Source organism: Suricata suricatta, chromosome 3 (genome assembly GCF_006229205.1).
Source record: "Suricata suricatta isolate VVHF042 chromosome 3, meerkat_22Aug2017_6uvM2_HiC, whole genome shotgun sequence".
Lineage (NCBI taxonomy): Eukaryota > Metazoa > Chordata > Mammalia > Carnivora > Herpestidae > Suricata > Suricata suricatta.
The window spans coordinates 13657078-13682663 of record NC_043702.1 but is presented as its reverse complement, the minus strand read 5'-3'; the positions used below and the strand labels follow the sequence as shown (position 1 = coordinate 13682663).

Sequence of the window (25586 nt, the reverse complement as noted above, 5' to 3'; positions counted from 1 at the left end):
CTGGCCAATGCTAAGTGATATGTTCTTAAGGCTCCAAGTAACATGGACATTATGAATTGCTGACCAAAAAAAACTCACAAAGGAAAACATATTCCTTGCTCTCCATCTTGGTATTGGAAAGTACAAAAATATATCTGTACTAATATAAATATCTGTATATTACTGTGTACATATATGTATTAATATGCAGATTATATATATAATATGTAGTGTACATCCTCAGTATAAATGTACTAGTACATATCACTGTATACATACTAATCTGTACTGGGTGGAAAATCAATAGATCAAGTGCTAATGAACAGTAAACCAGATTTACGCGGCCCCTTTGCACGGAAGAGCTGTGGGTTTTTCTACGCTGTTCTGTAATCACAGAGTCTCTCCTTGAACCGGGAGCCACAAGAAGGGTCCCTAGAGAAACAAATGTGCAAGCACTGCCAGCACTGGCGAAATCATTTGTGCTTCATGGCTTCTGGTTACCTATGTGCACGCACATCCCCACGACATTCCTATAAAATTTTCAGAAGAATGAGAACATTTGCATTTATTGCTCCATGAGGCATTCAGCACCGCCCCTCCTCCAAGGTCAGCCCGCACTGGCGACATCCGGGCCTCCGGCCGATCTCTCTTGGTCACTCTTCCACTGGCCGCACGCATGGCACCGCCACTGCTGCACAAAAAGGGCTTTCCTTGCTGCCTCCAGCTGCTGTCTCACTGCTGTCCGGGGTCATCCTCCAGGCCTGACCTCATCCTCTCTCTGCTGCACCTGACAGTTACTCAGCCCCACGTGAAGTTCACTGCCTCTCTGGCTTCCCCAGCCACAGCGTCCTCACCCGCTCTCCTCCTGCTCTGCCCATTCTGCCTCTGTCTTCCCCATGGGCTCCGAGCCCTCTGACCTTCCTTACTGGTATTCCCAAGGAATGTGACGTCGGCCCTAGGCTCTTCTCAATCCACCTGCTATCCCTAGTCAGCCACCCGGCCACTGTTAGCAGATTCCACTGACACCTATATTCAGCGAACTCCCAACTCCAGACCAAACCCTTGAGGTTCAGGCCCATGGACCCCACTGTCAAAACTGACCTCGTCAACGTTCCCTCTGTATCAGCAGCTTTTCTTAGAGGGCTTCTGACCGCTCACCAGCACCATCCTGGCTAGAACTCCAGAAGCCATTTTCGCACGGCTCTCTCTTAAGCACCCACACTGAACCAGACATCAAGCCTGCTGCCCAAACAGTTCTCAAAGCCATCACTGCTTCTCCAGCACCACCCCAGTGTCTCACAATCTCATGTCAGGGTCCTGAAATAGCCTCTTAATGGGGACACCTCATTTCAGCCCTGGCCCCCCCAAACTCCACACAGAGGCACACTAAGCTCACAGAAACAGCAAGCTGACGATTCTATCCTCTTTAGCTCAATGCTCTTCAATGGCTCCCTTCGTGTGGTGATTGCCTAAGTACCTGACCCTAAGGTCCTACTGTTGACAGAGGCCACTGGGAGGACGTGACTGCCAGCTGACCCGTGAACGGGGTTGGGGTCGGGGGGCTGGCAATCAGCAGTCAGACGTTCCTCACCCTCTTCCCTGGCTGTTGGTATGTGTGTCTCACTTGGCCTTCCCTGTTCCCAGAGGCTGTCCCAAGGACACAGCCTTGACAGTGATGTGCTGTTGGGACCATCTGGACGGTATGCGTGACTGAAGCCAGCTAAGGGCTCTATATAAAACATTTAAGATTCTGGTGGTTGGAAGCAGAGACTTCCTCATCTTGTAGCCATTCAAGACAAGCCCCGTATGTAGCCCCCTTGCTTATTAAACCTGCTGCCCACCGCTCTGGACTGGCCCCCTCTTTCTCCAACCGCTCCCTGCCCTCCGCCCCTCTTCTCCCCAGGTGAACACTGCCACCCTCAGAGCTTAAAAACACCCTCGATGCTGAGGACGCAGCCGCCGAGGCTCCCAACGGGCTCTGGGCTTGCGGATCCACTGCCAACCTCACATGGCCGGCCACCGCTTGTCCCCCTGGCCTCGCAACCCGGCTGGGTTCCTCGTCGCCCCTTTCCCTCCAAATGCCCCCTCCCCACACCCCCCCAAGCCTTTCCCTTCTCAGTAAACGATACCACTGTGCGCCTAGTGACTTGAGCCAGAAACCTGGCGCTCATCAACTTGCTCCTCTTCCTCCCCTCTCCACACCCAACCTTTCCCAGATGCACCTCAACTCCACCGGCTTCTGCCAACTGTCCCTGTCACCGTCCTCTCTCCCAGTGTCACGACCTGACCGTCCAGCTTCCATTCCTGCTGTTCTCCCCCCCCAAAGTGATCCATTCTCCACGAAGCAGCCACATGGATCACTTAAGAGCATAAATTAGATCATGCCCCTCGCCTGCTGAGACCCCCGTAAAAGCTCCCACAGCATCTACAACAAAACTTCAAGCTTTACCCAGACCTGCCAGACCCCACGCGACCCGGCCTCGGACCGCTGCTCCCGCCGCCCCCAGCCCCTCCCTGGCGCTCAGCATACTGTTACCACACCCAAGGATGAAACCATGGACGTTCCCATGCGCCAAGGTTGCATCAAAAATATCAATCCAGCAAGCTAACCCCAAAGCAAACAGAAGGAAGAAAACAATAAAGTTAGAGTTGAAATCAATAAGCCGAGGATAGGAAAAACAAAAGAAAAAAAAATCACTGAAACCAAAACTGGTTCTTTGAAAAGATGAAGGAAACAGCCACCCACTGGGCGGGGACCATGGAGAAACAGCGAGGCCCCCACCGCTAAACCCAGGAACGGCAGGGGGACACGACTGCCAGCCTGGCAGAACCCCAGGCGTGTGCAGGGCTTCGAGGCCCATGTGCCACCACGCGAGGAATGAGGCGCTAACTCAAACTGCAACACAGATGAACCGTGGAAACATGCAGAGTGAAAGAAGCCAGGCACGAGAGGCGACACATCCTATGTGACTGTTTACATAAAATGTCTGAGCCAGGCAAATCTCTGGGCTCGGAAAGCACAGTCGTGATTACCAGGAGCCGGGAGAAGGGGGTGTGGGGGTTGACCGCTAGCCAGCATGGGTTTCCTGGGTGGGGCAGGGGTGGGGTGGTGATACTGTTGTGGGATTTGAGAAGGTGAATGGTTGTATAATCTTGTGACTATCCTACAAAACCGGTGAATTACATACTTTAAACTGGTGAATTTCATATGAATTATACCTCCATTAAGAAAATATGCATATACGCTCACACAATTAGAATCATAAAAATACCCACAATCTATAACAAACAGAAAATTTAAATATGTGGTCCTTCACCACAGATAGTTTGAGAAGCACTGCCTTCAACAGTCATGTGAGCTGCTGGCTTGATGACCAGTCCCCAACCTTGTTCTCCATCCCTCTCCACTGTTATACTTACATACACGTGCACGTGTGTGCACACGGGCTCTCCACCGTGTCCCCCTGCCCAAGCCCCCTTCACAGTTCAAGGCCAGTGCTGCTACAGGCCTTACTGTAGGAAGGCTGTCCTTTGTGGCTTAGACTGCGCACCAAGCCATCAATCATGAAAGCATTCTGAGCTCCACGACTAGTTTACATAATAATAGTTAAATAAAAATAATTAAAAATAAGCACTAATTAAAATTAATCCATTTTAGGCCTAAGACCCATACTGAATTAAACATTTTTTAATGCCAAACAAGCAGGCATTTGTTGTTCTTTATTCCAACCGTCCAGCAGGCACGGACACCGGGTGGTCAAGGTAACGCACGCGCTCTGGAAGCTACCTACCATGACGGCTCCGTTATCCTGGCCCACAAACACCCGTCTGCTGTCGTGATGGTAAGCCATCGCAGAGCACGGGGCTGACGGAAAAACAAAGAGCATGTTGAAGGCAAAGCTAAGCACTCGAAGTCACTGTTCAAAATACGTTACTTAAAATGCTATACAATTTCGGTGTAAAAAAGAGGGCAGGAACATTTGGCAGAAAATAATGATGTAAACAGAAAAGGTTACTAAAGTTCTTCCTGCTGTTTTAGTTTAAAACTCCAATTCAAAATATCTCCTAAATTATGTTTGTGACTTTTTAAAAATTTTTTATTTTTTTATGTTTTTTATTTATTTTTGAGAGAAGAGACGGCGTGAGCAGGGGAGGGTCAGAGAGAGAGGGACACACAGAATCCAAAGCAGGCTCCAGGCTCTGTGCTGACAGCTCAGATGCGGGGCTCGAACCCACAAACCGTGAGATCATGACCTGAGCCGAAGCTGCCGCTCAACCGAGTCACCCCGGTGCCCCTATTTTTGTGACTTTGAACGGAGCAAGCGGGCACACAGTTCCATCTGGCAGGAATGCCCGCCCACCTGTAGGCTGCTGCATCTGCAGGCAGGGGCTCAGTGCCTGCAGTGACAAACCGCTTACCCAGGCTCTACAGGCTGTCCTGACCCACCCTCTTCCCCATCTCAGGTAACAGAGTGGCTGGAATCCATGGATAAGGGGTTCCCAGTGCCACAATTCCCATTCCATAGCATACGTGCGCAAGTTAGGAAAGACACTTTGGGATTATGTTTTCTCTTCCAATGATCAAAAAGAAAGGTTCCCTTTGCAATGACATACACAGCCTCAGTTCAGAGTAACTGCGGCGGTTAAGGTGCAGAACACGTCACCTTGTCCACAACAGCGTTATGCGACGGGCTAGCACCTGCTTCTTCTCACGTTGTCTTCCAGGTCCGTCCTTCCTTCCTTCCTTCCTCCCTCCCCGCTTCCTTCCTTCCTCCCTCCCTCCTTCTCATTCCAGAGAATGAGTCTCAGAGAGGAGAAACTCTCAATCATTCTCCTTCTGCTAAAAATCAGAATGAAAATGATTTGCGAAATGCAACACTTGGAAAAAGAAATGTTTGGGCTCCCTACAGCCTGAAGAATTTTAATTGACCATGGGAGAACCGCAGTCAGGGAATACATACCGTGAAACAAACGAGTTTGCTTTGAGGTAACAGTTCTTATTAAAAAAGTAAAAGAAAGAAAATCTTAGAAATGGCATTACCACTTGAAAATGGTTTAATTTAAAGTCCTCTCTCTAGAAAGGGCTGACATTTTCCACTGATGGACAAAAGTAAACTCTGAGAGAGGACCACGCCCGAAGGCAAAGACATAGACAGCTGCCCAATCACACTGCGGCAAAGAGGCTTTTTCGAGAACAGCGAACTACCTCGCCGGAAGGCAGGTGCTACATCTGTGGGCACACATGACAATCGCACTTGACTGAAGCCCATACCCCTCCACCCACCCCACCAAAGTGGGGACTAGAAAGAGTGAGATCACGTTTAGGGGCACCAGGGTGGATCAGCCAGTTGGGCATCTGACCCTTGGTTTCAACTCAGGTCACAATCTTGGGGTTTCCTGAGTTTGAGCCCCACGTCAGGCTCTGGGCGAGCAGCTTGGAGCCTGCTTGGGATTTTCTCTCTCCCTCTCTCTGCCCCTCTATTGCCAACTTGTGTTGTCTGTCTCTCAAATAAATAAAATTTGAAAAAAAATTTAAAAAAAAGAACAATCCAGTTTAAGAATTATAACCCCAAAGGTATATGCACCTTTGTAAAATGCACAGTAACACCTTGGTTTGCAAGCATAATTCACTCTGGAAACCTGCTCGTCATCCAAAGCACTCGTACATCAAAGTGGAGTTCAAGAACCAGCTGCTCGGTTGTGATCATGTGACGTTTGGCGTCACCTACTGCTCGTACTCCAAGACACCGCTTGTTTACCAGGTTAAAATTCATGAGAAATGTTCGCTCGCCTTGCAGAACACTCACAGAGCAGGGAACCTGCAATCCAAGGTTTCAATGTACTCTTCAATAGCCACCATAAAATTATCTTTGGCAAATCAATCATGGTTGATGATTTCAGATTCATTGTCGCCATTTTCGCTAACTTCTAGATTGGAACAAAATCGTAATGCTTTAGAGTTAAGCTTCTTTCGACTCTTTTTATGTCTAACCACCCTCTAACAAACTGCACACAAACATGTAAAATCCTCTCTTGTGTAAAATTTACAATGTGCTGAGTAGTTTTATGAGGCTAGAGAATTCTTACGTTTAAAAAAGGAAGGAAAAAAGTTCCCTAACTTATTTGTTTTGCGTCTAAAGATGTCCTGGCTTTTTTCTAGAAGGGAAAGTTCTAGTGAGATAAGCAATATTAATTAAAAGGAAAAAAGTTTGGCAATCCACACACTTTTATAAACATGCAACACGCAGATCACCTTTAAACCAGCAGCCTTTTTAGAAAGGCATCACTGCAATCCAAAATCATGCGTAAACCATAGTTTTGTAAAGAAAGGTATTTTTGGTTTTTCGGAAACAGCCAGGCTCCTTCATTCATGTATTGTTCATGGTCACTGTCAAGCCGCAGTGGCTGAGTCGAGAGGTTGCCACAGAGACCGTACGGCCTCCCAAGTCTAGATGTTAGCTGGCTGGCCTCTGCAGGAAAAGTCTGGGCCCGCTTCGTAACTGCTGCGGGCAGCGGCATTCTGACGGGCACAGACTGGCATTGCAACCACCAGCAATGGACTTAGCCGCTCTGGCATCAGCCTCCTCGCTTACCAAACGGTGAAAAAGCCACCTCCCATGCATAGCTGTGTGGCTGCATAAAACGGTATCACCAAAGAATAGGCACGAGTCACACGGTAGATATGGAAACCAGGAGTTACCATTTTTCTTTAGCTAAAGCAGAGTCTGCAAGTCATTTTTGTTCGGGGAGGTAAAGTACTGGAGCAAGTGGACCGCACGGAGCAACTCACTAAGGGGTGGCTTCCCGATCACCCTGTCAGGCCACGAGGAGATTATGTTGGGGGATGGGCCCCTACAACGTCCGAAACTGGATTATTTGCAGGTCAGTTTTTCGAACCACCATGGCACTTCCCGTATTTTGAATTCGGTTCTAAAACAGAAGTCACTGTGAAACAGTCATTTCTCATCCTTCATTCATTCTGTTTTCTGCTGGCTGTGTTCTCACAGTTTCATGAGTGACGCAGTGCCAGATGGAGCACAACGAAGAAGCATCTGGAAGCAACAAGCTGAATATGCTTAGGTGCACACATGTGGGTGGCAGCCACGCGCAACAGGGAGGCGAGGCCTGTTCTTTCCAGTTGTTACCGGTCTTTGCAGCCACAGCATTCTGGGAGCTACTTCCAGGGGGCACATGTAAGCCAAGTTCGCCAGGGATGGCAACAGAGAGAGCCAAAGCCGCGTGCCCGAGACCTAAAGCTGAGAAAGAATGCACACGCCTCCTGCCATTTTGGGGAGGGAAACAACAAAGCTGTACTAAGTATCTGAGCTATCCATAGACCAAGGAGTGAGCGAGCAAACTCTAGGACAAAATCCACCCTGGTCTGTAGTCCAAGGAGCACGAACAACTCCAAGGGTGAGGACTCAGGGACAGAAAGCTACGCCTAAAATGTGAAGTGTGGGGGAGCGGAGGGAGGGAGGCAGGGAGGAAGAAGAGCGGCAGCACTGACACGACAGATGTTCCCTGCACCAGCAGGACCTCCTCGGGCTGTTGCTACCGCCAGGCGTCAGAGCCATCGCTGGGCCACGGCAGGAGGGGAGTCACCCGTCTGGGGGGTGTCTCTGCCCTGCTCCAAAACCGGCCCCCAGAACATTTCCCAAACGGGCTCCAGGTGTCCACTGGCTTAGCCCTCGCCCGTCACCGCTGAGACGGACAAGCAAAGGGATGCGCCCCCACTCCGTGTCGGACGTGGGCCACAGTCCATGATCAGAAACCATGATTAGCTTCTTGGGGAGTCCTCTGAGGTGCTACGCGTTAGAAAGTCTTATGGCTCCTTTTGTAATAGCTATCTTGATCCTGGAACCTTCCTTTTCAGTGACTAATTACCAGGACAGAGGCGGTGAGCAGTCTCCCCAAGCTGTCCCGGGCAGGCAGGAAAAATGGGAACTCCTCGTGGACCACTAATGGTTTCCGAACATGACTGCAGGATCCGGACGCTGCACACACACTGGACTGGACATTCAGAGGAGGAAGTGCCAGCCAAGAAAGGAGGTCCTCGGAAGGACGACCCGGGCCAATTACCCGGGATCTGTGTCTGTACCAAACCCCACTGGCTCTGGGCTAACGCTTCAGAAAGCCGTGCTCGCTGTCAACAGTGTGCGCAGCGAGAGGCAAGGGCTCTCCCGGGGAGGGCCTCACAGTGGTCTTCAGACCTAACAAAGCCTCAGGCAGGCCCCAACGCCTGTCTGCTTTTCCTGGGGGTGCGGAGGGTGTCCTCTGAATACCGAAACCCTTAACTCAGGAAAATTCCTCGTTAACGAACTAGCAGCCACGGATGTCTCCTGTGCGGCCATCTGGGACAGCAGGATCTAAGGCCAGCTCGGGCCAGGTGGCACCCAGGCCTCCTCTGGGGGGCTTCCTTCTCAGGAAAGGATGAAGAGAAGAGATGGGAGGGAAGGATGGCAGTGCTGCCGACATCCGCACGCAGGGCCGGAACTTAAATGTAATCTTAAGTCAATGCATCTCAGGGTGCTCTCAAAATCCCAAAGCAAAGGCTTTATCTTCTGGATTGAGGTGGGTTTTTTTTTTTAATGTTTATTTATTTTTGAGAGAGACAGAGAGAGAGAGCACGAGCAAGGGAGGGGCAGAGAGAGTAAGACACAGAATCTGAAGCTGGCTCCAGGCTCTGAGTGACAACACAGAGCCCGATGCAGAGCTCTAACTCACAAACTGTGAGATCACGACCTGAGCCGAAGTCAGACACTTAACCGATTGAGCCACCCAGGCGCCCCATTCTACTCTTTTTTTTTTTTGGTAATATTTATTTATTTTTGAGAGAGAGACAAAGACAGAGACAGACAGTACATGAGTCGGGGAGGGGCAGAGGGAGGGAGACTCAGACTCCAAAGCAGGCTCTAGGCTCCGAGCTGTCAGCACAGAGCCCGACGCGGGGCTCAAATTCACAAACTGTGAGATCATGACCTAGGCTGAAGTCGGAGGCTTCACGGACTGAACCACCCAGGAACCTCTGGATTTAGTTTTTGAACAAATTTAACAACGGAGAAAATTCTCTGCGTAGAAAGGGCTGTGCTTTGGACCCAATCTCTCGGTAGGACGGGAAGCCTGTGAACAGGCCCGGCCGGGGGCATACGAGCCCCTTCCCAGTGTCGGGGTCAGCTGTTACCAAGTACACGGTCACGAGTACAGGCTGGCAAAGTAGAAACAAAGGGACACCTGGGGGCAGCGGGGCATGCCCTACCCTCCACCTCTTTTTTTTTTTCAGTTTTGCTCAACTCAGCTTCAGTTAAGCCAGGAGATCCAACTTCCTTTGCAAAAGAAACAAAGTTTTCCTGCAATTTAAGCACAGCCTGTTGGGGTATTAGGCAACTAAGGAACTCATGTTGAAATCTAGTAGCACTTTTCTTTTAATTTTTTTAATGTTTATGTATTTTGGGGGGGAGGGGCAGAGGGAGAGGGAGAGAGAGGATCCCAAGCAGGCTCTGTGCCATCAACGCAGAGCCAGATACAGGGCTTGAACTCACGACCTGAGCAGAGATCACGCATTAGATGCTTAACCAACTGAGCCACCCAGGCGCCCTGAGCAGTACTTTTTAGTCAAGCATTTTGAAATTTGAATCATCAGGGGTACCTGGCTGGCTCAATTGGTTGAGCGTGAAAACTCTTGATTTCAGCTCAGGGCATGACCCCAGGGTCGTGGGACGGAGCTCTGCTCTGGGCACACAGCCTGATTAGACTCTCTCCCTCTCTGTTGTGAGCCACCCCCTCAGTCCCTGGCACGCTTGCTCGCTCTCTTGCTCTCTCTTTCTCTGAAAAATAAAAATAATATTTGAAATGTGAATCGTCGGGGTGCCTGGGTGGCTCAGTCGGTTGAGCAGCCGGCTTCAGCTCAGGTCATGATCTCACGGTTCACAGGTTCAAGCCCCGCGTCAGGCTCTGTGCTGACAGCTCACAGCCTGGAGCCTGCTTCTGATTCTGTGTCTCTTTCTCTCTCTGCCCCTCCCCTGTTCATGCTCTGTTTTTCTGTCTCTCAAAAATAAATAAATGTAAAAAAAAAAATTAAAAAAAAAAAAGAAATGTGAATCATCAAAGCACAAGACATACTTTTCTCACTCTCAAAAAGAAAAGTATTTGAAATATGAATCATCAAAGGCATGAGCCACATTCTCCCCGGGTGGGACAACTCAGCTACTCACAGGCCATCGTGTGGTAAATGCTGGGCCAGTACTGACCGCTGTCTCTTTTCAGCCACACTCGGATGGTTCTGTGGAGGAAAAACAGAAGAGGGGTCTTTAGTAATTTTATCTTCTTTTGTGCTCCAGGGAAATGTAATTATTTATCTTGTTTTCAGTAGTATTTCCCAAACGACCTTACGGGGTTCATCAGTTGGCCAAATTAAGTAAATACGCCAGCACCCACAAGCACGGCACATTGTACATCATACAGAGTCCATACACTACACACACACAAAATCACACACACGCACACACGTCATCTATAGTTACATACATATGACCACATATGGCAAGTTATGCAGGAGCTCTGAGTAAGGATTTCAAATAAGTTTAATAATATGGAAAATCTCATTATGTTAGGATATACAGAGAAAAGTGCCAACTATTCACTGCTTTTCGTAGTAAAAAACAAACTGTGCAAACTTGGTCCCCTGCCATCGGGGCCAAATGAGGAGAGCAGAAGATATCAACGGAAAGACAATGCTCCTGGAGAAGCGGGGGAGATGTGCGGAGAAAGCAGAGCCCACAACTGTGCTCGTTCCCCATCATTCCCCGTTTTCCTGCCCCGGCAGGAAATCACTCCCCGCCAGGTCTCTGGGCCCCTCCTTTCATCAGAACACATGTGGGGAGCTGAGGAAATCCTGTACACAGGCAGGAAAATGACAAACAACCAGAGGAGCCGAAGCTGGTATTCTGGCTTACGTCAGAAGAACAATGAGCCACACGAAGACCCTTCCTCCTCCACTCGCAGAACCTCCAAGCTGCAAGCCTCTCCCTCTTCAGAATCCCTGGGACCCTCAGCGCCTACTCCTGCAAGGGCACGCTCTGCCTCGGCAGCGAGGCCCGGCTTTCCCACTGTCCCTTACTGTCCCTATCACTCCCCGATCCTAACAGCAACACAGGCCCTGGCACCCAGTTGGCACTCGTTAAATGTTTTTACCTTAAACTAAAATACAGAAGACTAAATGTTGACACCACGTGTCTCTGCCTTGTTTGAAGTTCAAGGCAAGTATGATGGGTCTATGATGATAAAGAACAGAACAGTGTTGCTTCTGGGGGAGGAAGATAGGATGTAAAGGGACACACAGGAACATTTGGGGCAATGGCAGGGCTCTGGTGGGTTGGTTATATTCGTACATGAATTTGTCAGGACTTGTCCAACTGCAGTTAAGATCTGTACAGATCCCCGCATACGATTAGACTAGATGTTGACCTTCATTCATCCAAATAAACAAGATGACCCAGTAGCACAGTGGGCAAATTACTACTTTGTATATGAACTAGATGGAGGCCTCGGAGTAGGAGGGGCCACGTGTGCAACACGCCCTGTCTTCCGGCCACTGCAGACTGGTCACAATGGAGCCTTGGCCAACTTTCTCTCCATCCTGCCCCTGATCACAACCGGCTAGACCAGAAATGGGCGTCGGACTCGAGCTGGATCTATCAGCTCCTCTCTTGAGAAATCAGAAACAAAGAGGGAGAAAAATAGATCAGTGTCTCCAACAGTTGACATTGCCGTCTCTGGTCATGTGTTCTGTGATTTGGATTGTAGAATGCTGCACATCAAAAAAAGGAAAAGTCTGAAGTCAACTTATTAAAAGGAGAAACGAGCTGAAGAGGGCCCAGGTGAGAGTCCCTCATGCCCAAAACAGAGCTGTCTTCCTAGGCTGGGGTTCTGCGAGGCAGACACCCCGGCATCCTTACCAGAAACACCCTCAAGTGGCTTCAGTCAGTCTGACTTATTTCTGACGTTTGCAGTCAAGCATGTACCAACATACTGTGTCTGAAGAGACACCAAGAAGAGTATCAAACACAGTCTTTTCAGCTGAGCACCACTGAACAAGGTTCACAAGGCAAGATAATCAGGCAGACTTTCTTTTGAGGTACCTGTATTGTGAAAAGAAGTTCTAAAGTGCTCAAGTTCACAACCAAAATTAAGAGAGATAGAGAGAGAAGACTAAAGCATGCAGACCTTTAATTTTTACATTTTGTAATTCCACACCTTACGTCAAAATTTAACACTCTTCAAGGTAACATTTAAACTACTCTGTTGTAATTTGTGAGTTCTTCGTTGCTGTTCACAATTACCTTTCTTCTTTCCCAAATGTCGGAACTTAAAAATTTGACCTTTGTAGTCTGGAGCCATTTAAATCAAGTTACGAAAAATACCTAATGGCACAGAAAATGTTCGCAATACAGTGTTAAGTGAAAGCCCTCTACAAAATTGATAAAAGCAGTATGATAGCAATTTTGTTGTAAAAAATCCATCTGATCAAACCTCTAGATCCAGCTACCAATCTACAGGAAATACAGAGGAACATAAACACCACCCCAGGGGTGCACTCAGCAAAACTCAAGATCGCAGGCAAGGGTACAATGACCTAGTTTCTTATATGAATAATTTGCATGGGGGAAAAAAACAGAGCCGAAGGATCAGGCTATAATTAGAGGTTTAAGAGCTATATCCAGCAACCACAATGCACAGACCTATTTGGATCCTCGCTCAAACTGTTAAATAGACATGTAGCCCTATGCAGCTGAAAATCTGAACACTGACTAGATATTTGATGGTACTAAAATAACTGTCCATTTCTTCAGGTGTACTAATGGTGTTGCAGAGTTTTGCTTATTTGCTTGTTTAGAAGAAGCAATGCCTAAACACGATGCCGGCCCTCGCTCTGTTATCAGCACGCCCACCATCGTCTGTCATCACTCACCCACGGAGCAGCTCCTCTCATCACCTGGTGGGTTCTTGCCTCTGACACAGTGGGCCCGCCCCAGACACGGGGACCCGCAGCCACGCTCCCAAGGAGCCACGCGTCCTGCTGCCCTGTGCTGAGAGCCCAACAGCAGCGGACGGTCTCCAATGGGGTTCACGTGACACACTTAGTGCCTCTGGCTCCCCAACCCAGACCTCTGTCCCAGGGAGCTGGCGTCCTCAAGTGCCCCAAGTACTCCGAGTTCAAGGTGTGCCCTCAGCCCTGCAGCCTCACCGCTCTCCCAAGGACTTTTCTCTCCAGAGTTTATGTGGCGTACTGCCGCACGGGGGCCACCAGGGCCTGGCACCGCCATCTAAAACAACAGAAACTTATCAATGCTGATCCCTGGGCCTGAGCTACTAACACAACAGGAAGTTTCGTTGATTATATTCCGTTACTTACTACAGAATGCTTTATGGATAGATTTTATTACTTAAGTTCAACCTAAGGGATGAAGCCAAAGGACTTGTAATAAGTTGAAGACCAACTCCTTGATAAGCATTAAATCTACTCAAGGGTTCTGCTCCAGTTCCACAGGCGGGATAGGAAAAGCCAAGGCACTGGGAGATCAGGGCGTCACGAGGTGCCCCATCAAGTTCACCAGCCTTCATTCACGAGGACCACAAAGGGGTTAAACCTGCTAGCTACTGGTTAGGTTTTTTAAGGGTCTAAAGAAGAATAGAATACTGACACATTCTAAAACCCTTCAAATCAACTCCAAAGGCTATGGGTCACGGATGCATGGGCAGCTCAAAGAAGGACTCAGTGACACATGCTCTCTCTCATGTCTTCTCCTGAGAAGACTGATACTCAAGGGCAGAGAAGGCAGCTGTGAGTGGGAAACCCTAAAGGTTATCTCTTCCAGCCAATCATATAGCCTGGAAAAGTCTAATTTCAATTTTGTGAAGTTCAGAATGATACTTAAAATAGGCCAAGGACAAAATGGGAACTCCCTAGACACCAGCATTTTTGAAACGCAGTATCATCTCCCCCAAGGACTAACGTTAGTACTACAATTTGGTTTGCACCCAGCTGACTCACTAGGAGCCTGGCAAGACTTAAATGATCTCAACAGACGTTTCAGTTGAAAATCAATTATATCCAGGCTGAGAGAAGCCCATCCTTTCTTGGGAATCAAGTTCCAAAATCGGCACTTGACCTTAACAAGGTCTCTTTGTAGTCACACCTTCTGTCTGGAACTCTGCCTCTTCTCTTTCCAAGCCATCCTCTTTCCCTTCCTTCCACAACACTGCTACAATCTCCCACTTCCAAGATGAAATCAAGACAATGTTAAGTTGAACCCTTAATACGGCAGCACTCCCAAGAACCTATGCATTAAACAAAGTTGCATAAATTCTACTAATATAGGAATTTGTTTTGTATGGTGTTTAGAATATGTCTCACTTGGCTTAACAAATGAATGCAAAACCAAGCTTAAGGTGGGCTGTTTATTTAAAAAGTCAACATATTCCACAGACCAAGAACATTTACTATTCAATAAACTGGAGGTAAAATCTATTCAATAAGTTATATGTAACACAATGCAGTTTGGTAACATTTATAGGAGAAAAGTATTAAAAACTCTAGGATGTTATTAAGAGACCATATAATCACAGAGTATCAAGATCAGACGGTTTTATTTCTCCAAAACCACAATATTGTCTGTTGAGACGGATGTCTACCCCGCTTTCTCTACTGAGTTAAAATATAACAGCTTAACTTTTCCCTTCATATTGTGACAAGCTTACACCCACTCACCTAAACTCATTTTATGTTTGGCTTGCTGCTTATTCTAGCCATTTTTCTAGTGATGGATTTTCTTTGAGATTCCAAGACCATGTCACACTGAAAAAAAAAAAGTCTTTCCTTAAAACCCAAACCTTAGAAACAAGTTTATCTTCGCCAGGCTCTATTTTTAAGTTATTTTAAAACAATAGCCTGATATTTTTCCAAAAGGTACTTAGAAAGGAAATGTGTCATTTCTTTCAGAGTTTACATAGAACTTTTTCAGACTTCTCCATGCTAGCAGTACTTACATCCATGTCCTCTGCCCTCCTAGTTAGAGAAGCCAGGACTTAGAGCTGCAGCGTTTTCCACGGGTAGATGAGAAAAGGTACTTCTATGAAAGACAGAAGTGTGGCACGTGCATTACCACACTGGCTGCACACCTCTACCAACACTGTATTTGTCCAGCATTTGTCAGCAAGGTGGACGGTCTACTTATTTTCTACACAAACGAAAAGCCAGAGTTGGACTGTACTTTCTTATTTTAAATATTTCAAACTGACATGTGTTTAAAAATGCAGAAGTAAGCAAATGAACAACTGAAAACAATAATAAAATGCCGTTTCTCGGGTTCTCATAATTTTGTGTCAGCACCGCGAATCAGGACCAGCTCGTTGGCAAGAATGTGTTCCATACGGTGAGAACACCATTTCCGTCTAACACTGCTGCTAGTACTGCTACCAACAGTAATGACAACAAAGTGATTAGCTTGGCAATGGATTCTGAAAACATTAGTTCATAGGGAAAAAAAAAAGAATTACACATTTAAAAAAAGTTGCTATGAGCATTATTCAAAGGAGTAAAAACTGGGGGAAATGTTAAATAATGAAATGGGTTCATGGCATATTAATTCAATAGCTCACGTCGTCATTACAAATAGTTATGAAAACCATGGGTTCATGACAAACTATTGAATTAATATGCAGACGGAGTCACTGAAAATAGTTGCGAAGATTATGAATCCATGAGAAATGTTTATGGAATGTTCTTTTTTTTTTTTTTAAAGCAAAATGTAAAACGACAGACCTAACTTCCGTAACTGAGCTGAGCAGGACAAGGAGGAGAGGAGAAGGAACACACCCGTGAGACAGCCACGGCCTGCGGCAGCTTGTTGGGCTGGGGTGGGGGGCTTCAGAGTCTGTGTCTCCCTCTCTCTCTCTACGCCTCCCTCACTCATGGTCTGTCTGCCTGTCTCTTTCTCTCTCAAAAATAAAACATTAAAGAAACATTAAAAAAAAAGACAGCCACCTAAATGTGAAGACTGTCCACTCCTTAAGAATGTGTCTGTTGAATCATTCCCATCAAGAGCAAACAAGGCTGAGGAATCAGAGGGCTCCTGCAGCCCCAGTGTCAAGTGCAGGCACTAGAATCAGAGCAACTTCCAGTAGGGAGCAGCCACTCCTCTTTCTTTCGTAAGGCAGATCCTAAGGGGCTCTGGTCATCCCTCAGGGAAGGTTCTCCCTCTGAGACCAATACTGTCCTCAACAGGAACTCATGCCGTGGGTGATGCCCTGAAGTCTGGAGCGTGTCGCACCCCCACCGAGTCTAGCCGGGGATCTGATGCGCCCGGGAGGTCAGTGCAGAGGGCCATGGATGCCCAGAGCTCATAAGGAGGCCTGGACTGGGACGCAGGGTCTAGAGATGCTGGGTGAACAGAGCTTGAGAATGTCACTCCCCAGGAGCAGCGAGCACGGGGCAAGCCCCGGAAAGGAATCAGATGCAGAAAGGCAGGAAGGAGAAGGCACCAAAAGGCACAGGGCCACTGGGCTGAAACATACAGGGTAATCAATAAGCCGTGCCTCCCGATAAACATGGGTCCCGGCCTTAGAAGTTCACGGCAGTGAACTGCAGTGGCAAAGATACTTCCTATATTCTAGACACACGTTCGGATTCATGAAAGGCCACTGTGAGTCGAGAACATGATGCAACCTCCTCATGGCAAAGATGATAGCCTAGACCTCCATTTTATACTTAGGGAGACAGAAGGATGGAGAGTCCAAGTTCTAAAATCAAACAAACCAACATCAATTTCTTCAGCTGTTTTGTCCAATTTCATTGCTCTTTTATCAGAGGATGAAAATTCACATTCCAAAACATTACCACCGTAAATAATTCAATGCAAACCAGCTTTATGTGATAAATAACAAGTAAAACAAATTAAAAAATAAATAAAGGCTTTTCAGAGAATTCCACATTTTATCCTCCAGCCTAAGAAGTAGCCCCTAAACAATAAGGAAACATGAAGCATTAAATTCCTTTTTTTTTTTACCTCCAAACAAATCCAGATTGTGGAAAAGTCCACATCTAACTTCAAAGCTCTCACTTAGTTCAAAGAAATACTGACTTCTGTGCTAAATAGGAACAGTGATTCATAATACAAAGTCTCTCTCGATGAAGGCATATTTTGTGTATCTTATTACATACTGTGTTTTTACAATAAAAGAAGCTAGAAAGAGAAAATGCTAAGAAAGTCATAAGGAAAATAACTGATAGTACCATACTATGAAAAAGCCACATATAAGTGGCCCTGCACAGCTCAAAGCCATGTTGTGCAAGGAAGGGTCAACTTTACTTGCGATTTTTAAAAAAAATTTTTTTAACACTTATTTATTTTTGAAAGACAAAGAGAGACAGATCATGAGCAGGGGAGGGGCAGAGAGAGGGACACACAGAATTCAAAGCAGGCTCCAGGCTCTGAGCGGTCAGCACAGAGCCCGACGCGGGGCTCGAACCCACGGTCTGTGAGATCATGACCTGAGCCAAAGTCGGACGCTCAATTGACTGAGCCACCCAGGCACCCCTACTTGCTGTTTTAAGCCACTAAATTCTAAAGTGGTTTGTTTCAGAGCGATAATGAATGATACCGTGCTACCTGTTCCAAAAATAGATACCTTTACGAATACATAGGATTCTTACCTAAAAATTAAAAGCAAAAACTAGCATTTGGCATGTACTGAGTACCAAGGATTTAAACGTACTGTATAAACAAATAAGTCCACGTCAACTTTTAATTGAAATATAGGATCTGCACTTGACACAGTTGTTAATTTGAATCCCAAGAAACTAAAGAACTTACTGTAAAAGCTAAATGAAGTTATTACTCTTAATTAAATATCAGTCAATATTTTTCCTCCTAGTAAGGATCATAATTCTGCATGGTCTTTTACCGCACTACAGCAGATGCATGAAAAGCAGACTGAAACCCACAGGTCTGGTTAAGACTGAAGTACTTATTCCAGGAACACTAGTCTGTGATCTTCTCAGAGATACGCCTGATGATCAGACTGGGTAAAGAGGCTCCTTTACTTTCTTCTGCTCCCTCTGATTCCCTCAAAGAGCTGATAAAAAGCAAGTTAAAAATACAGTTTAGGAAGTCACCAAGTCGATAAAGCCTCATCTGCTTAAGTCAGAATAGAGGAGGAAGGCAAGACAGAGTCAAAGCATGGATTTCCTTGTGAAAAGCCCTGGCTCTCGAACCGGAAGGCACCTTGGGGGGCTGGTGAGTAATATCATTTTTTCACCTAAAACTCCATGAGAACACACCTCTGGATCCAATACACTTTATTTTCCAGCACGATCACCTTGAAAATCATGCCTACGCTTTGATAAATAGATTCAAAGAGCACATGAGGGCTTTGGCAAAATCACAAGGCCAAATTCTGTCTCACCTCACACAGCAGCGTTTTATAAAACAAGATCTTTTTTGAAAGCTCTCAAAAACAAAAAACAAAAAACAAAAAAACACCCTAATCATCTCCAAATAGCTCAATGAAAGCAATTCAACCATCTTTACAGCAAAAACTGATATACCAGGATTATTCAATTAACCAATTAAAACACAAAATACAGAGGATAGCTGTTACAAATTACGAATTAAGCCCAAGGCCTAATTCTCTTAAACTCTCACAATACTTTGAGGAAATCTGATTTTCCAGTCACTCTGAAGACTGCTGATACTATAGTATATCTTGACAAACTACCAAACATCTCTGTTCCCAAATGCGAAGGATATTTTTTCCTTCTCAGACTACTTTCAGGGGCCACAGATAATGCTGAAGGTTGGTAGTCCCCACGCATTCAGTAACATTAGGCTGTTAGTCTGCAAGAGAAAGAAAAGGATGTGGCCATCAATGCAATCTGCTTTTATCAAATAAAGAGCAGTTTCCTTTCAGCCAAGTCTCTTGAACTCTGCCCTCTTCATTCCTGCTATAGAAAGAAGCCTTTCTCCTTTGGTGACCAAAGGGGAAAACACTAGATTTTTATTGAATTGACTATCTAAATGGAAAGGCAGGGAAATCAGCTTCCTTGCTTCCTTTTACTGAGGATAATTAGATTGGCTGAGAAAATTTTCAATTTCCATCTTCTTTTCCAGGGGAGGAATTCAAATGCTCACGAAGATGACTCTCGGACTCCTGATTTTGTCCCAGGCAGATTTCTATCCCCAGAGGAAGGGCACCTGTGTGGCAACCCCACCAGCTCCCAGATGAAGAACGCCTCTCCACAAGGCGCATGGCTGCTTTTCTACCTACAGATGTTTTCCTTTGCACTTGAGGAACCATTCCTGCTGCAATCTGTTCACTCAGCATCAAAAGGATTTTTTGGTGACCTCTGTGCTATCACGGGGACTAAAAGCCATCAGAAAAAGCTAGGGAGGATGCAGTCAACTTAGGGGCTGTGCAGTGCTTTCTGCAAAGAAACAGAAGTTCAAACTCTATCCCTAGCCTAGATGTCTTAAAACACAAGGTTAAACTCACCCCAGAGAAGCACAGTTTGAGGAACTAAGAAGCATAGCTCGGTTCACAATTCTGTTCCATGCTTTATTTCCTCCAGGTCTGTTGAGTGTTTCACTCATGATAACATCTGAGAGACCGCTGTATGCCCACTTTCCTTCTGAGAGTCTAGAATTCCGTCAAGTGCTAGGCAGAGGGTGCCTACATGGCCAGCCGTCAATAAAAGCAGTGGGGGCTGAGTCTCTAATGAGCTGCCTGGTAGACAGTACTTTATGCATTCGGTCCTAATGCTAGAGCACTTCCTGTGTGAGTCCACAGGGCAAGGACCCATGGGAGCTCTCTGATCTCCTCTGGGCTTCACCCCATTCCTTGCCTTTTACCAATTCTGTGCTGTGTTCTTTCACTGTAACAAATCATGGCCCTGAGGACAACTGTCTCCTAGTGAATCAACAAAACACGGGGTGACCTTAGGGCCCCCAAACAAAGCAGGGGAAAGATTTTATAAGGAAAAACTAATGACTGACTGACTTGTAAATGACCAAATATGGAAATGATGAGAAGGCATGACTCAAAGACAGTTACAAGAGCTTAGGTTTGTTAAGTCTCTCTGAAAATAGTATTGGCCCTATTCATACAGGAAAAACGATTTTATTTACATACATACATACACACACACACACACACACTAAGCAGATATCTTTAGCTTTCAATGAGATTAAAATAATTAAATGGGATATAATAACAGCTTTCTCTGTGCTGGGCACTGTTCATTGTATTTTGCATATCAATCACCTAAATCTCACAAAACCCTGAGTTAGATACCATTCCCATTTTGCAGATGAGAAAACTATGGCACAGAAAGAATAAGTAACCTGTGCATTCCGGATCCACAATCTGTTCTTAACTACACTAGAAGAAGAAAACGAGCGTCACAATGAAGGGCCACTCTAACAAGAGAGGGGTGAATGCTTCCGCCCTTCTCACTCCTTGCTTTTATTTTCTAACACAAATCAAGAGTCTACTTTTCAGCACTGGAGGACAACAAAAACACAGTAGTTAACGCCCTGCTTATCTGTGTGAGCTAGCGACTTCCGGCTATGCCAGGTTTTCTCCCAGGCATAACACTGAAAAACCAAAGGAAAGATGTGTATTAAACAGCTGGTAGAATGATAACCAGAAAAGAAGATGCCACCAGAAATAGCTAAAAGTTGGTTTCCTGGCATTTCTATTGTTAACCGGCCTAAGCGCAACATCCTAAAATATTTCAAAACACACGAGCTCTGCCTTTGACTTAGGCCAAGCAACATTTCTTCTCGCAGAAATCGATCGTGGCCTCCAGGCCCCTGACGCAATAGCAGAAACATGCTCCTTTCCAAACTGTTTTCCAAGATCAAAGACCGCAGGACCCTAACTTACTTCTAAAGCTTTATCATAAAGGTTTGTGTGTGTGTGTGTGTGTGTGTGTTTTAATTCTATCCTTCAACAGAGTCTAAATTTTTGACGCAGTCCACAGCAAAAAAAAAAAAAAAAAAAAGTTCAAAAGGCCAATGTGTCCAGGGAATGGGTTTTCGCTGTCTCACCACATTTCAGGTCTTTTCTGAAAGCAGTCTCGTATTCTGTTTCCACTCTCAGGAAAATGATGGCTGCAACTCACTGCTCAGGTGACTGCTTTTCCTTTTACTGTTTCCTGACTAGAGAGACGATCGGACTTGATTCACTGAAGAATTTTTCTTTTTCAACTTTACACACACACGTCATTCTTCTATTTTGCATGCTCAAACGCTGCCAGTTCCGAAGTTCAGACAACCGTAAACTGAAGTAGGGTAATTGTTACTCTAACAAAATCTACGTGAATGCACACGAAAGAGTAGGGTCACTTTCCGTTGACCCTTTGCGGCACAGTAACCCTGAAGGTTTCTGCCAGAACCACCACCAGTGACTCCAGCATGACGGAGTTAAGCTCAGCATTCCACGCCGGTTTAACACTCTGAGGGGACTGTTGGCATTAGCTTTGTCACACACAGCTCGGCTTTAATGGGAAAGAAACTCGTGCATGTAACAAATGACTCCAGGCAAAAATACATCCCAGAAACTGACAGAAAAGAGGACCAAGTGTAAACAGCATTCCCTCCCCGTGGGCCTACACAAGCAAGCACCGTGACCAGTAACTGGTAGAACGGTGGTTCTCTAAGTGGGGTTCCTGGGCCAGCAGCAGAAACATCACTGGGAACGTGGAAGAAATGCAAACTCTCGGGCCCCACCAGAGCCTCGCTGAATCAGAATCCCTGGGGTAGGGCCGGGCTGTCCGTGTTTTAACAAGCCCTCCATTTGATTCTGATCTGTGCTCAAGGTTGAGAACCACTGTCTAAAGAGACCAGATAAGGAAGTACATTAGGCCTAATCCAGGGTACCTCGACATCGGGTCCCGGGAAGTTTTGCGAGGTACCGCCTCGTGTATTATTGGATGTGGCACAGCATCGCTGGCCCCTGCGCACCAGATGCCAGCCACACCCTCCTACCGTCGTGACAACGAAAATGTCTCCAGATATTGCCAAATGTGCCCTGTGGGGCAAAGTCACCCCTGATGGAGAACCAGTTTCCTAAACAGTCAGAGGCGCACTGCAATGGGATGCACACACCAGGTGTTTTAGAAGGCTCCCAGCGGGGCTTGGGACAACACCTGTAAGGGATGCGCACTGCTGTTTCCCCAGGAAAACAAATGAACGCTCACACCACATGGGATAGATCGAGATTACAAACAGTCTCATCCAGTCAAGTCAAGTAGGAGCACCAGTGAGCTTTCAGGCCCTGTTTACAAACAAACAAACAAAAACCACTTTTGACTTTGAGAATATATTGAATTTTGGAGCTACTGATGAGAGAAGGGACTGTGCTACCCCACCTCATGGGGAGATGTGAGGACTAGACGGCCATATCCATGGGTTCAATTCTCTACCAACAGAGAGAGGGACTTTTTTCTTTTTAATTTAAATTTTAGTTTGTTAACATACAGCACAACATTGGCCTCAGCAGTAAAATTTAGACATTCACCACTTGCATACAAGACCCAGTGCTCATCACAAGTGCCCTTAACATGCTTCACCCATCTAGCCCATCTCCCAAACCTCTCCCTCCATCAATCCTTGTGGTTTCTTTCCCTCTCCCCCTCCCCACCCAGAGAGAAGGGACCTTTAAAAGGTTAGTTAGATGTTATTTCCCATGTACAAATTCTGATCATGCCCCTTGCTTTGAAATCTTCCTCATTAACTGCAAACTAAGGTCAAGTTCCAAATAGGGGCACACAAGGAAGGCCCTTCCAAAACAGGACACTGGGACCTCCCAGCTCTCAGTACTCTCCTGCCACGGCCACTCATCCTCCCTTTGCTCTGGTCACCTACAAGTGACAATGGTCCTTTATTCCCTCCTATTCTCTCCTCCTGCCTGGAACAAGGGATATGCGTCCTCCTCCCTTCACAAGAACCACTCCTCTATCCAGTGACATCTGCTCTAGGAGGCTTTCCTTGAACCCTGGCCCTCAGGGACATGCTTTCCTCTGTGTCTCCCCAACACCCTGGAATCCGAGAGCACAGGGCATTTCTCCAGGAGTCTGTCCAACCCTTTGGAAATAGATATTTTTGGCATCACTGGTATTTCTATCCCACAGGTCCAGCACACAGTGTCTAAATAACACTTGTTTGATAAATAAGGGCCGTCAGTGTTCTGGTTCCTCAATATGCTCATTCCATCAGGTCAAGGGCCGTAAAAATCAATGAACCAGAAGTTAGGAGGGCAGGTTCTGTGACTTTGATTCCTGCTGTATTCCCCAGAGCCGGGTACTCAACAGGTACGGTATTTCTAAATATATGAATGCATGAATGATTGAAGAGCAGGACACGTATTTATGACACTGTAAAGACACACCCCCCACATCCAAAAACAAAAACCCACAGCCACGTGCTTTCACAAATCTCATAAAGGCACCTGCTAAGAAATGTCCTACCTTCAAGAATGCTCCAAAGCCTGAAACACAAATCAGAAACACAAGGCTCTAACCTTCACCTGGTCCAGTCATCAGCAAAGGCCTCGCTGGGCGCAAATTAAAAAAAAAAAAAAAAAAAAAAAAAAAAAGAGCTGATCTAAGGCTCCCCCAGAACATTTCAGTCCCGGAGCAGCTAAGTAATCACTTTTCATAAAACATTATCGGCACTGCTCCTGGCCAGTAATCTCAAATATTCAGCTATTTACCCAACATGCATGAGTCACGGATTAAGATATCTTACTGAATAAGATAGCTAGGTTTTATGAATGTTGTCTGCATCTAAGTCGATATCATGCAAATATCATTCTTGTGCCCTTTGCCTTTTTTTTCACATTTCCTTTGTCTCCCTGCAGCTCACACAGTCCCCTCTCCCACCCCTGATGCTTCTGCATAGCAACACCCAGGTCTTTCCAATCAATCCCCATCTCCTTTAGGTCGGCTATGTGTATATGCGCCAGGAGAGGCTTCTGCCTGCTCATAATAAACAGACTGAAAAGCAAAATACAAAGGTCAACTAGGCAACCCAGGGGGCTTCAGGTTTCCTGTGCCCAGGACAGGCCCTGAAATGTCACTTACTTCAAAAGAAAGGACTACAAAAAGCTGTCAGCTCTAAGGGAAGAGCAGGACCTTCCATCTTCCAGAAGGCCTTCTGACTTCTGGAATAGCTCCATTTTAAGAGCACTCACTATAGCAAGGAAATACAGTTTCACTCGGCAAACATCAGTCATTTCCTCCAAATTCCCACAGTGAAGGCACAAACCTTCTAAACTCTTAGGGTCTTAAAAACACTAAAGTTTTAAAGCAACCCATCTCTTTCCAATCTACTCGCACAGTCCTGGACAGAGCAAAAGGAGTCCTGGTTGCATTTCTGGCTTCAGCAGTATCTCTGGGGCTTTCCTACGGCCTCAATTTCCTCTTGGGTAAAATGACAACATCGCATCAGATCAGCGTTTCCCAAAAGTGTGGAGGGCATTTGTCAATGCAAGTTGTGTTAGTGCAAGAACGAGATAGATGACTTCAGGTGCACATAGAATAACATACTTCAGTTATTGACTTAATTCTTCACGGTAGGTTACACTGGGGCTTCCCTTCATAGCGGAAAATAAATTTTCCTTTAAAATAAAAGCACCCAACCTTTTAAAAGATAAGTGTCTTTTAATAAAGGAAAAATGGTCCCAGCAGCTGTAAAAAAAAAAAAAAAGAACTGATCTAGCGACCTGGCCTGGTGTGAAAAGAGTTGTCAACCCCAGAGTGAAGCAGAAGGGAGAGAGTGAGCGCTCCTGGAGATTCGCTGAGAAGAGAATCCTTCGCACCAGGATCCGAGGTCACCTGCTGTCAGGGCTCCTGGCTCAGAGGAGGGCCGAGAAACCCCTCCCAGAGGTCGCGACGCTTTCGAGGGGCAAGCAAAACCCCAGAAAGGAGACGCAGGGTCCCGGGCTAGACAGGCGCGGTGGGGGTCACCTACGGGGCGCGACGGGAAGGGGTTACTCCGCTGGAGGGACGCGGTGGGAGGGAGTCCCTGGCTAAAATGGGCGCGGTGGGTCCGGGGTCCCGAGTGGAAGAGGCGTGGATCCTGCGCTAGAATGGCGCGGTGGGGGTGGGGGTCACTGACTGAAGGGGTGCAGTGGGGCAGGGGTCCCCGGCTGGAAGGGCGCAATGGGACGGCGCGAGGAAGTCCCCCGCTGGCGGAGGCGGTGAGACCGTGGTCCCGAGCTAGAGGGGTACAGACCCGAGGGGCGCGGATAAGTCCCGGGAGCCGAGGACGCCCCCTCCCGGAGAGGGACGAGGCCGCCGACCCCACGGCCCCCACACCCAGGCGCCGGCAAGGGTCCGGGCCGCCCCCGTCGCGCCGCGGCCGGCGCACGATCCTACCTGTCCTCGCTGGCCGTGATGACGCCGTCCTCTTTGGGGATGAGAAGCGCGGCCGTGACGGCGTCCTGGTGCCCCTCGATCTTGCTCAGCAGCACCGGGCGGCTGCTCTGCGGCCTGGAGTGGATCTCGGCCGCCATGTTCGCACGGCGCCGGCGGCGGCAGCGGCGGCCTC

The 25586-nt window shown here is 46.9% G+C and overlaps 1 protein-coding gene across 2 annotated transcripts in view; it reads right to left on the bottom strand.

Moving 5' to 3' along the window:
- The window catches only part of WDFY1 (WD repeat and FYVE domain containing 1), a 44679-nt gene extending 19093 nt beyond the window's left edge, over positions 1 to 25586 (bottom strand). For both annotated transcript variants that reach the window (XM_029933700.1, XM_029933701.1), the window contains exons 1-3: positions 25415 to 25586; positions 10191 to 10258; positions 3771 to 3844 (exon numbers count right to left, since the gene is read on the bottom strand). In XM_029933700.1, coding sequence (XP_029789560.1) covers positions 3771 to 3844; positions 10191 to 10258; positions 25415 to 25551 — 279 coding nt within the window. In that variant the 5' untranslated portion in view covers positions 25552 to 25586. The remainder of the gene's footprint in view (positions 1 to 3770; positions 3845 to 10190; positions 10259 to 25414) is intronic.